Source organism: Salvelinus namaycush, chromosome 36 (assembly GCF_016432855.1).
Source record: "Salvelinus namaycush isolate Seneca chromosome 36, SaNama_1.0, whole genome shotgun sequence".
In the NCBI taxonomy this organism is placed as follows: domain Eukaryota; kingdom Metazoa; phylum Chordata; class Actinopteri; order Salmoniformes; family Salmonidae; genus Salvelinus; species Salvelinus namaycush.
In genome coordinates this window covers 21,247,118-21,261,066 of record NC_052342.1, presented here as the reverse complement: position 1 = coordinate 21,261,066, position 13,949 = coordinate 21,247,118, and the positions used below count along the sequence as shown (strand labels likewise).

General features: G+C 40.8%; 1 protein-coding gene across 1 annotated transcript; it reads left to right on the top strand.

The window, feature by feature from the left end:
- Positions 1–448: 448 nt before the first annotated feature.
- On the top strand, positions 449–12,230 carry LOC120030472 (GTPase IMAP family member 1-like). Its single transcript, XM_038975886.1, has 3 exons — positions 449–571; positions 5,352–6,643; positions 12,111–12,230. The coding sequence occupies exons 1-3, from the start codon at positions 556–558 to the stop codon at positions 12,228–12,230; spliced, it is 1,428 nt and encodes a 475-aa protein (XP_038831814.1). The 5' UTR covers positions 449–555.
- Positions 12,231–13,949: the final 1,719 nt, after the last annotated feature.

The following is a 13,949-nucleotide window of genomic DNA, read 5'->3' as shown; positions in this document are numbered from 1 at the left end:
AATGTAGATATTTTTGTATTTCTCATACAACATCTTGCAGCATTTAATCTCAAGGGTCTCAACACCTACAAACAGAATTCATCACACAACTCTAACCTTTCTGTTTGGTTTTATGACTGTCATACAATCAAGGTCAGTGTTACTGTATGACATGTCAAGTAGTTATGGTGAACTACAGAGAGACCAAGAGACAATGGCTGCGTGTCATTCCAGGAAGATGTTCCCTCCCCTCTGTTCTCATTTACTCCCCTTCACAGATCTGATAGGACTGGATATGGGAAAGCAATATGGTGGAAACTAGATGGAGCTATTGCTTACACCTTACAAGTTGTCTCAGATCTGTGAAGCGGAGTGAACGAAGGCAGAGGGCAAGGAACATCTTCCTGTCATGACACGTGCAGCCATGTGTAGGGGGGGAGATTCTTTACATTTATTTTGGCACATTCGACATAGCACATGAAGGTTTCAAAACGCCATTGCTTCCTCATAGCTCTATAGATTGTTTTAAGTTCACATTCTGTCATTTGAGAAGAGGATACTTGTCTTCATGAGAAGATGGCTTTATTGTCTGGTGAGTGCCTGTTAAATATAACATTTTTTTTTATTTTAGATTATATTATGGGGTGGTTTCCTGGTCAGAGCTTTAATTAAATCAGGACTAGGCTCTTTCTGCACTATTGCTTATCTTTAGATTACTGACTTCTAGACTATGGAGTCCTTGACTTAATGAACTAGGTGCAGGTGGTTATAATGTGAAAAGTTGGAAAAGTGGCAGGTTTTAGATTTGGGTTGGGCAAGCAGAGTGAATTAGAGGCCAACAACAAAATACTTTAATATAAACATTTATATGTTTTTTAATGATTATGTTTCAACACATTCTGGTTTATCTATTATGTTCAATTGCTTTGTTTCCAGAAACATAATTGACTCTAACTTTTTACTCTAAAAACCATGCAAGTTAAAATCGTCAGACAAACATCCAAACCAAACCAAGAAAACAAAAAGGGGCACAAGGAAGTGATGCGTCCGTTTTCTTAAAGGTTTCACTTCAGCTCAAACAAACTCCATTAGCCATGTGCTCTCATCAAATGAAGCCGTTACATGCTCAGACAAAAACTGGGATCCACCATGAATGTAACCATGAAATGTTTACTCTTTATAAACATTAAATTCAATTGGTTAATCATTAGTACTTTATGAATGTAGATTTTTTTAAATATTCCAATCTCAACAGTATTTCCTCTAAACAATACATGCAAAAGGTTATTTAATCTCAACAGCTTTAAAGGTAATTCCATGTAAGTTGAGCACCAATAATTAATTTTAAAAGCCTGTTATGTTAAATGAAGTGCCCTTTAATATAGACCACTTGGAGAATTCAATAAATCTGACTTGTATGACTAAAGACTTGCAAAAGTGCATTTTGACATGTTCCTCCGTGCACCCTCTGTGACTTAGGAAGATTTTAATGCATTTAACCCCAACATTTCTCCAAGTTTTCACCATCATTAAAGCACTAGTTATGTTGTTGCTTTGACAAAGTCATTTCAGAAGAGTATTATTTATTTAATGTGATTATTGATTCATTTACGTCTATCCCTCATTTTATAGGGATAGTTTGGGCTTTTGGCAATGAGGCCCTTTATCTACTTCCCCAGAGTTAGATTCACTTTTTTTGCTATGTAGCGTTAGTGCAATGACTGGAATTCTATGGGACGTTCCTGTAGACTTCCAGTCATTTCACTAACACTTGTTAGCATTGGGTTGCAAAACGACCTATTAACTTCCTTCATATTTGACGCATATATATTTAAAAAAGTATCCACGAGTTCATATGAATCTGGGGAAGTAGATAATATAATTTGATGATGCCAGAAAGTCACCTTAAAGTTTAATCCTGAGATTATCACATATATTTATTCTGCTACAAATGAGAAATGTACCAGAGTCATCTCACCATAGAGATACTTTATAGAGAATCAAGGAAGATCCATTTAGTTAACAAAGTTGGACATTTTCTCTGAATTTAAACTTTAGATACAATATAACAGAAAGACAGAGAAGTTGCTTAGAGAGCTCCTATGTTCCTTCACTCTTGTGGATCAAACCAATAGTCACGTTTCCTCAAACAGAAAAACACTTGACGACAAGCATGGAGAGTATCTTCTTATTCATTGCTTGTAGTTCTGTTAGTAATTGTGTCATGTAGTTTAGTTGATTCATATATTTATTGATATATTTTTATTTCACCTTTATTTAACAGGTAGGCTAGTTGAGAACAAGTTCTCATTTACAACTGCGACCTGGTCAAGATAAAGCAAAGCAGTGCGTCACAAACAAAAACACACAGTTACACATGGAATAAACAAGGAGGAATTGGCTTTGGGGTGACCAGTGAAATATACCTGCTGGAGCGCGTGCTACGGGTGGGTGCTGCTATGGTGACCAGTGAGCTGAGATAAGGCGGGGCTTTACCTAGCAAAGACTTATAGATGACCTGGAGCCAGTGGGTTTGGCGACGAGTATGAAGCGAGGGCCAGCCAACGAGAGTGTACAGGTCGCAGTGGTGGGTAGTATATGGGGCTTTGGTGACAAAACGGATGGCACTGTGATAGACTGCATCCAATTTATTTGGTAGGGTATTGGAGGCTATTCTGTAAATGACATCACCGAAGTCGAGGATTGGTAGGATGGTCAGTTTTACAAGGGTATGTTTGGCAGTATGAACGAAGGATGCTTTGTTGCGGAATGGGAAGCCAATTCTAGATTTAACTTTGGATTGGAGATGTTTGATGTGAGTCTGGAAGGAGAGTTTACAGTCTAACCAGACACCTAGGTATTTGTAGTTGTCCACATATTCTAAGGCAGAGCCGTCCAGAGTAGTGATGTTGGACAGGCGGGCAAGTGCAGGCAGCGATCGGTTGAAGAGCATGCATTTAGTTTTACTTGTATTTAAGAGCAATTGGAGGCCACGGAAGGAGAGTTGTATGGCATTGAAGCTCGCCTGGAGGGTTATTTAACACAGTGTCCAAAGAAGGGCCAGAAGTATACAGAATGGTGTCGTCTGCGTAGAGGTGGATCAGAGACTCACCAGCAGCAAGAGCGACATCATTGATGTATACAGAGAAGAGAGTCGGTCCAAGAATTGAACCCTGTGGCACCCCCATAGAGACTCCCAGAGGCCCGGACAACAGACCCTCCGATTTGACACACTGAACTCTATCAGAGAAGTAGTTGGTGAACCAGGCGAGGCAATCATTTGAGAAACCAAGGCTGTCGAGTCTGCCGATGAGGATGTGGTGATTGACGGAGTCGAAAGCCTTGGCCAGGTCAATGAAGAGGGCTGCACAGTATTGTTTCTTATCGATGGCGGTTAACATATCGTTTAGGACCTTGAGCGTCACTGAGGTGCACCCATGACCAGCTCTGATACCAGATTGCATAGCGGAGAAGGTATGGTGGGATTCGAAATGGTCGGTAATCTGTTTGTTGACTTGGCTTTCAAAGACCTTAGAAAGGCAGGGTAGGATAGATATAGGTCTGTAGCAGTTTGGGTCAAGAGTGATGACCGCAGCTGCTTTCCAATCTTTGGGAATCTCAGACGACACGAAAGAGAGGTTGAACAGGCTAGTAATAGGGGTGGCAACAATTTCAGCAGATAATTTTAGGAAGAAAGGGTCCAGATTATCTAGCCCGGCTGATTTGTAGGGGTCAAGATTTTGCAGCTCTTTCAGAACATCAGCTGACTGGATTTTGGAGAAGGAGAAATGGGGAAGGCTTGGGCGAGTAGTTGTGGGGGGTGCAGTGTTGTTGACCGGGGTAGGGGTAGCCAGGTGGAAAGCATGGCCAGCCGTAGAAAAATGCTTATTGAAATTCTCAATTATAGGGGATTTATCGGTGGTGACAGTGTTTCCTATCTTCAGTGCAATGGGCAGCTGGGAGGAGATGTTCTTATTCTCCATACACTTTACAGTGTCCCAGAACTTTTTTGAGTTTGTGTTGCAGGAAGCAAAATTCTGCTTGAAAAAGCTAGCCTTGGCTTTTCTAACTGCCTGTGTATATTGGTTTCTAGCTTCCCTGAAAAGTTGCATATCACGGGGGCTGTTCGATGCTAATGCAGAACGCCATAGGATGTTTTTGTGTTGGTTAAGGGCAGTCAGGTCTGGAGAGAACCAAGGGCTATATCTGTTCCTGGTTCTAAATTTCTTGAATGGGGCATGCTTATTTAAGGATACCCCGGCCAGGTCGATTAGAAAGGCCTGCTCGCTGAAAAGAGTGGCTGATGGTCCTCTTCGGCTAGCCGGGAGATAGGCCTAGCATAGGCTAGCTCCAGGTTAACTGGTGCTTGCTTCGGGACAGAGACTTTAGCCAGGAGTAGCCACTCGGATAGCAGCTAGCTAGCTGCAATGATCCGGATGAAAAGGTTCAGAGCTTGCAGTAGGATGTGTAGAAAAATAAGTCCGGTATGCTCTGGGTTGAATCGCGCTGTGCAGACTGGCAGGAGTTGACCGGGCTAAAGGTTAGCTGATGACCACTAGCAGTGGCTAACTGACTACTAGCTAGTAGCTAGTTAGCTGGCTAGCTTCTGTTGGGGGTTCCGGTTCTAAAGTAAAGAAAATAGCAGAGCCATACCACATGGTGTGAGGCGGGTTGCAGGAGAGTATGTTGAAGTTGAGGTTAAAAAATATTTTAAAAAATATATACGATATATATGCGAAGAAAAAAATATATATACACGAGACACGACAAGACGAAGACAAAGACGCCTGACTGCTACGCAATCTTGGATTATCATGATCTAGTTATTGTTAATGAACTTTTAAGCACATATTTTCATTAAAGGTGCAATCAGCAATTAATACATACAGTTTTGGACTTTTAAGTTAATTATATGTACCCATTGATTCTTGAAATATATATCTTATGTCTCATGAGGTAATTCTCCTGTCATACCCCATCAGAACTCAATATATATAGTTATGCTTGTTTTACTCTGTTTGTAAACAATGTAAACGTGAACAAATACTGTTTAACCTCAAAACATTTTTAAAACTATCATTTTGGTCAGATAGTATCTCTGTCTATGAATTTGAAAGTGGTTACATTTCTCCAGGCTCATCCCTCAGCTGTTTACCAAAGTAGAGGTGACCACTTTATTATTGGTTCAATTAAGGACTCTAGCTTTAATGCAATATTGAAGATACAATTATTTTCCAATTCATTTATTAATTAATGACACAGGGATCCTTTAGAGATGTTTGTGATTATACATGTATATTACTATAAACAATATGTACAGTGTGTCCATAAAAATACATTTAAGTCATAATGACAACCCCTCCTCCCTATAGAGTCAAAGCCAATGAGGATTGTGCTGCTGGGGAAAACGGGAAGTGGCAAAAGCAGTGCAGGAAACACCATCGTTGGAGGAGGAAAGGAAGAGTTCAAGATAGGTTGTTCAGCCAACTCCGAAACGCACATGTGCGAAGCAAAGACCAAGATCATCGATGGAAGAAAACTCACTGTTGTAGACACACCTGGACTCTTTGACACAGACATCCCTGAAGAGGAGCTGAAACCTGAACTAGTGAGATGTATTGTAGAGTGTTCTCCGGGGCCACATGCCTTTCTCATTGTGCTTAGAGTGGACAGGTACACAGTCCACGAGGAACAAGTCATTACAAAAATTGAGGAATGTTTTTCACCAGAGGCCTTCAAATATGCCACAGTTCTCTTCACTTACGGTGACCAGCTTCCTGAAGGAAAAACTATTCAGGATTTTGTGAAAACAAATATGAAACTGAACAAGCTTGTGGAGAAATGTGGGGGCCGCTGTCACGTCATCGACAACAAATACTGGAACAACAGTCAGCAGGATGAGTACAGGAACAACCAGTACCAAGTAACAGAGTTACTCAACACCATAGAGAAGATGGTGAGAGATAACGGAGGAGGGTGCTACACCAACGAGATGCTCCAAGAGGCAGAGAGATTAATACAAGCAGAGAAAGAGAGTCTTAGAGAGTCAAACAGCCAGATGTCAGAGGAAGAGATCGAAAAACTAGCCAAGGAAAGCGCGAGAAAGAAACTCCTGATCAAATTGTCGGGGGTAGCAACAGGTGTATTGGTAGGAGCTCTACTTGGGGTTGCAGTGCCATTAGCAATAGTACTCTTACTTCTTGCAAAGCAAATGGGACAATTAAGTACAAAAGTAGCAGCAGCAGCAGCAGCAAAAGTAGCAGGTGTAGTAGCAGGAGGAGTAGCAGGAGGAGTAGCAGGAGGAGTAGCGGGAGCAGCAGGAGGAGTAGCAGCAGTAGCAGGAGGAGTAGCAGGAGGAGTAGCAGCAGGAGGAGCAGCAGGAGCAGCAGGAGGAGCAGCAGCAGGAGGAGCTGTAGTTACGGTGGAGACCGGAGCAAGCATTGGAGTGGGTGCAGGGTTAGGCATAGCTGCAGGAGTTGTTGCTGGGACAGCAGCATTAGTAGGAGCAATAGGAGGGGGGGTAGTTGGAGCTGCGGCAGCAAAAGATGCAGAGACACCAGGAGAGGCAGCAGAGAAAGCAGCTGTAGCAGTCCTTAAGAAGGGTAAGGGAATCTGGGTGGATTGTAAAGAAGTCTTTGTGGAGAGTAAAGGTAGTGTGGAGAATGTAAGATATATGTCAAAGGGGTACAGGAAATTGAACTTAAGTAATGAAAATATGTAGCAGGAGCAATCTAGGTATACAAATAAATAATTAAGGGTGATCACAACCTGTGTTTCAATAGTTTTCTCTACACACCAGTCAGTACTGTACAGACCAGTCAGTCCTATACACACCAGTCAGTACTATACACACCAGTCAGTACTATACACACCAGTCAGTACTATACACACCAGTCAGTACTATACACACCAGTCAGTACTATACACACCAGTCACTACTATACACACCAGTCAGTACTATACACACCAGTAAGTCCTATACACACCAGTCAGTCCTATACACACCAGTCAGTACTATACACACCAGTCAGTATTATACACACCAGTCAGTACTATACACACCAGTCAGTACTATACACACCAGTAAGTCCTATACACACCAGTCAGTCCTATACACACCAGTCAGTACTATACACACCAGTCAGTACTATACACACCAGTCAGTATTATACACACCAGTCAGTCCTATACACAACAGTAAGTCCTATACACACCAGTCAGTACTATACACACCAGTCAGTATTATACACACCAGTCACTACTATACACACCAGTCACTACTATACACACCAATCAGTCCTATACACACCAGTCAGTCCTATACACACCAGTCAGTACTATACATACCAGTCAGTACAATACACACCAGTCAGTACTATACACACCAGTCAGTACTATACACACCAGTCAGTACTATACACACCAGTCAGTACTATACACACCAGTCAGTACTATACACACCAGTCAGTACTATACATACCAGTCAGTACTATACACACCAGTCAGTACTATACACACCAGTCAGTGCTATACACACCAGTCACTACTATACACACCAGTCACTACTATACACACCAGTCACTACTATACACACCAGTCAGTACTATACACACCAGTCAGTACTATACACACCAGTCAGTACAATACACGCCAGTCAGTACAATACACGCCAGTCAGTACTATACACACCAGTCAGTCCTATACACACCAGTCAGTCCTATACACACCAGTCAGTCCTATACACACCAGTCAGTACTATACACACCAGTCAGTCCTATACACACCAGTCAGTACTATACACACCAGTCAGTCCTATACACACCAGTCAGTACTATACACACCAGTCAGTACTATACACACCAGTCAGTCCTATACACACCAGTCAGTCCTATACACACCAGTCAGTACTATACACACCAGTCAGTCCTATACACACCAGTCAGTACTATACACACCAGTCAGTACTATACACACCAGTTAGTACTATACACACCAGTCAGTACTATACACACCAGTCAGTCCTATACACACCAGTCAGTACTATACACACCAGTCAGTCCTATACACACCAGTCAGTCCTATACACACCAGTCAGTACTATACACACCAGTCAGTCCTATACACACCAGGCAGTACTATACACACCAGTCAGTACTATACACACCAGTCAGTCCTATACACACCAGTCAGTACTATACACACCAGTCAGTCCTATACACACCAGTCAGTCCTATACACACCAGTCAGTACTATACACACCAGTCAGTCCTATACACACCAGTCAGTACTATACACACCAGTCAGTACTATACACACCAGTCAGTCCTATACACACCAGTCAGTACTATACACACCAGTCAGTCCTATACACACCAGTCAGTACTATACACACCAGTCAGTACTATACACACCAGTCAGTCCTATACACACCAGTCAGTACTATACACACCAGTCAGTCCTATACACACCAGGCAGTACTATACACACCAGTCACTACTAAACACACCAGTCAGTCCTATACACACCAGTCAGTACTATACATACCAGTCAGTACAATACACACCAGTCAGTACAATACACACCAGTCAGTACTATACACACCAGTCAGTACTATACACACCAGTCAGTACTATACATACCAGTCAGTACTATACACACCAGTCAGTACTATACACACCAGTCAGTACTATACACACCAGTCACTACTATACACACCAGTCACTACTATACACACCAATCAGTCCTATACACACCAGTCAGTACTATACACACCAGTCAGTACTATACACACCAGTCAGTACTATACACACCAGTCAGTACAATACACGCCAGTCAGTACTATACACACCAGTCAGTACTATACACACCAGTCAGTACTATGCACACCAGTCAGTACTATACACACCAGTCAGTACTATACACACCAGTCAGTACTATGCACACCAGTCAGTACTATACACACCAGTCAGTCCTATACACACCAGTCAGTACTATACACACCAGTCAGTCCTATACACACCAGTCAGTACTATACACACCAGTCAGTACTATACACACCAGTCAGTCCTATACACACCAGTCAGTACTATACACACCAGTCAGTCCTATACACACCAGGCAGTACTATACACACCAGTCACTACTAAACACACCAGTCAGTCCTATACACACCAGTCAGTACTATACATACCAGTCAGTACAATACACACCAGTCAGTACTATACACACCAGTCAGTACTATACACACCAGTCAGTACTATACACACCAGTCAGTACTATACACACCAGTCAGTACTATACACACCAGTCAGTACTATACATACCAGTCAGTACTATACACACCAGTCAGTACTATACACACCAGTCAGTGCTATACACACCAGTCACTACTATACACACCAGTCACTACTATACACACCAGTCACTACTATACACACCAGTCAGTACTATACACACCAGTCAGTACTATACACACCAGTCAGTACTATACACACCAGTCAGTACAATACACGCCAGTCAGTACTATACACACCAGTCAGTACTATACACACCAGTCAGTACTATGCACACCAGTCAGTACTATACACACCAGTCAGTACTATACACACCAGTCAGTACTATGCACACCAGTCAGTACTATACACACCAGTCAGTACTATACACACCAGTCAGTACTATACACACCAGTCAGTACTATACACACCAGTCAGTACTATACACACCAGTCAGTACTATACACACCAGTCAGTACTATGCACACCAGTCAGTACTATACACACCAGTCAGTACTATACACACCAGTCAGTACTATACACACCAGTCAGTACTATACACACCAGTCAGTACTATACACACCAGTCAGTACTATACGACAGAAGAAGAAAAAAATAAGAACAAAAACAGTTTTTATGTCTTGTGAAAGTTAAGTGACCATTCAAACAAATCCAAAAAATGGCAGACAACGCAAACATTATAACATGTTATTGTTTAAAAAGAATTACAGTAGAATATATTTGATTTCAATGTTTTAACAGAATTACAGGAGCAAATGTTGGATTGCTATTTTCAAATTATGAAAATATTTCCTTTCAATGTAAATGATGTAGTGAATAAAATGAAAAATACCACACAAAAATAACATATTTTATGTAACATGATTACCTCATTGTCATTATAATGCTGTATGTTTTGAAAAAATTGGAGAAACAGAGAAGTGGCTCATAAAATCGTATTTACCACAACGTTGATTTTATATCAGGGTTTCCCTTTTCACAGCTTACTAACTTTAAGTTTATGTAAGTGTAGTCAGTGACATCAGCTATTACCAGTATTGTGGAAATATTAAGTTTATTCACTCAAAAATCTTCCTATTTTTTTATGATCACTATGGTATTGTCTGTATTTACTATTTTGAATGATTAAGACTTTAGGACTGTGGACTGGCATGTATTCTACACTCTGTTGATTGAATTACTTGCAAAAAAAATAAAATGGTTAATTGTTCACAATCTGTTGGATATTCATGTGTACGTTAAAACAGTAATTTATTTAAAAGCATAAGAGGTATTTAGAGCCTATTAGAGTTTTCCTTATTCAGTATCTTGTTCAGGGCAGCTCTATCTCGAAGGCAGAAAGTAATGTGAAAGTTTAAGTTTAGGCAAGAAATGTGATTGGTTGAGTTCAAGCAAGCAATTCCATTCGTCCTGTTGTAAGAGCAGATCTGCCTCAATGGCAGAAAATGAATGTGATTGGTTAAGTTTAGGCACAAGGAACCCACGTGTTACCCCCATCACCCACCACCAACCTTGCCTGGTGCAGTTGTGTAAGGTACTTAAGTAAAAATACTTTAAAGTACTACTTAAGTCGTTTTTGGGGGTATCTGTACTCTATTTGATGATTTATATTTTTGACAACTTTTACTTTACTACTGTTGGAATCGGCTAAACTTTGAACATTGAGATATTAAATAAATGATAGAGACGAAGCCTTGGATAAGTTATAAAATGTTTTCGTTGTGATTGGGATACTGAGAGAGAGAATTGCTGAAGCACGATGAGGGGCTGGAGCGCTGATAACATTTATGTGGCAGAGAGATGTAACGGCTTGATGTAACGAGGAGAAGTTAGAAGGATCGGAGGACCAATATGCAGGTAATTGTTCATCTTGTTTAATAAAAGTGAACACTCAAAATACAAAAACAAGAAATGTGAAAAACCGAAACAGTTCTGTCTGGTGCAGACACACGAAGACTGAAGACAACCACCCACAAAACCCATGTGTTGCAGTGTGTATATCCTCAGGTGGAACCAAGATATAACCAAGGGCACGGGCTGAATTCTGGAGATTGAGTGTACATCAAGAGACTCCAGGCGGAGGTGTTGGACCAGCATTGGTTTGAGAGGCACACTACTCAGGAACAGTACCTGCTGTGGTTAAGATCGTCATGTCTCTCCTTGGGGGGTGCATAGTTTTCACATGAAGTGATGTCCAGCTGCATAATGGGTGATGGATGACACCATGACACAGGAAGCGGAGCGAGAGAGAGACTAGATTCCACTGTAAGACATACAGATGGGTTGTGTCTGGGAACTACTATAAACATCATAGTTGGATTGGGGTTTAGCTGCTTTATGGGTTAATGCATCATATGATAGAGGATAGAGAGAGGGGTCATTGTACTCTGAACAAAATGTTGAAGGCATTGATGTAAAAGCAGATACAGTGCTGAGTTCCCTCAAGAGGATGTAACGTGGATTAGGGATACGCACTTGCATATCAGGTGTTCGTGCCTATCAGGTGAAATGGAGGAGATGGGGAACAAAGTGAAAATGACATGACTTGGGAACACCTCTCGGAACCTGGGGCCTAAAGGGAAAGACTGGGTGAAAGCATGAGGAAGCTTTTTAGAGCTTTCGTTTTTGTGGAACCCAGCAGGAAAGTATCCTGGAGGCATAGAGTCAGGTGAAGAGAGAGTAGGAATTGTCATGGTTTCAGGTTTTCATGGTTTTAGGTTTTAGGTTGGACTTAGGTTTTCATGCACATATAATTATGCATAGCTTATCACATTGTTAATACTGTTATGTTTTATGTATTTTTGTTGCTTTCCAAGTCTTGTGCTATTACTCTCTTAGGAACAGAAGGGGAAAGTGGAGAAACTAAAAGCTGCTCCATCTGCCATTGAACGAGACGGCAGATTCAGCTGGAATGGCATTTTGTTGTGTGATCGTAGTTCGGAGGCCATAAGTCTCTGAATTTGTACACCTTGTGGTGACTGTCTGTTTATTGTTTGTTCATTTGTTAGTTTAATTCATGTTTTATAATCATTTGTTCGTTGTTTTTATTCATGTTTATACATTTAAGTCATTTCCAAGTTTATGTAAAGTGAACATTAGGACGCTATTGTTCAAGAGGAAGGACTGTCGGAATCGGCTAAACTTTGAACATTGAGATATTAAATAAATGATAAAGATGAAGCCTTGGATAGAAAGAGTCTGTAGCAAGCCAGAATGCTTTGGAATGTGTTTGATGAAGGAGAGGAGATTGACGTGTTGATATAGGGAAGATAGATGAATAGCTGTGGATTAGGTGAAGGAGTGGTTGAGATCAGGAGATGAGGGGTGAGGTCAGTTCCCCTTAAGTAGGAGGTATATAACTGATGTGAGAAATGTTTTGCTGTCTGAATTACAGCTGTAACGAACCTTTGGGAAGAATTAAACTTGGTTAAAGCTTCTCTAGTGTCCGTGGGTTATTTACTCTGAAAAATAAGAACCTAACACTACATTCCTAAGGAAAATAATGTACTTTTTACTCCATACTTTTTCCCTGACACCCAAAAGTACTCGTTACATTTTGAATGCTTAGCAGGCAGGATCCAATTCACTCACTTATGAAGAGAACATCCCTGGTCATCCCTACTTCCTCTGGCTGACTCATTAAACACACATGCTTCATTTGTAAATTATGTCTGGGTGTTGGAGTGTGCCCCTGGCTATCCATAAATAAATTAAAAACAAGAAAATGGTGCTGTCTGTTTTGCTTAATGTAAGGAATTTGAATTATTTACACCTTCACTTTTGATCAAAAGTAAATGTATCAAAGTCAATTTAATTGCTCAAATATACTTAAGTATATTTAAAACCAAATACTTATAACATTTTAATCAAGTATTATTTTACTGGGTGACTTTCACTTATACTTGAATAATTTTCGATTATGACAATTTGGCACTTTTTCCAACACTGCCTGGTGTAACCAGCCTGATCGCCGTGTTCACCATTCTATTTCACTTTACATACTGTATGAGTCTGGCATTACTCCTCATTGAAACAGTTTGAGCCTATTATTGTAATGAGGGGTATTATTCAAACTAACTTGTCAGTGATTAGATCATCTTCAACCAATCAGAGGATAGCCCATTTCAAAGCACATTGTTTGGCAACGTAGGATTTTGCCCTAAACCCACCCATTGTTTTTGAGAGGATTCTGATTGGATCGGCAATTTTCTAACTTATTCCAAACACCCATCTATTGGAGAAAGACCAAACTGATGTGTGAAGTGAAACAGAATAGTGAACATAGTTCCACCAGGCTACCACCAACCTGTCTCCTAGCAGGGCTTTTTATTTTTTTACTCTGAGGTCGCTGTAAGCTCCACCCACTGACTTGAGTTTTCATCCAACCAATCACATTAATTCAGACGTTCCCTCAGAACAACATTGAATAAGGAAAACTGCACTGAGCTATTTAGAAGTTTAGAGTGTTGGTTGCCATGTCTGTCATGGGTATACAGTGCCACCTACTGTCATCATTGCTATATAGTGATGTCTACTGTCATCATTGCTATATAGTGATATCTACTGGCATCATTGATCTACAGTGTTATCTACTGTCATCATTGATATATAGTGATATCTACTGTCATCATTGCTATATAGTGATATCTACTGGCATCATTGATCTAGAGTGTTATC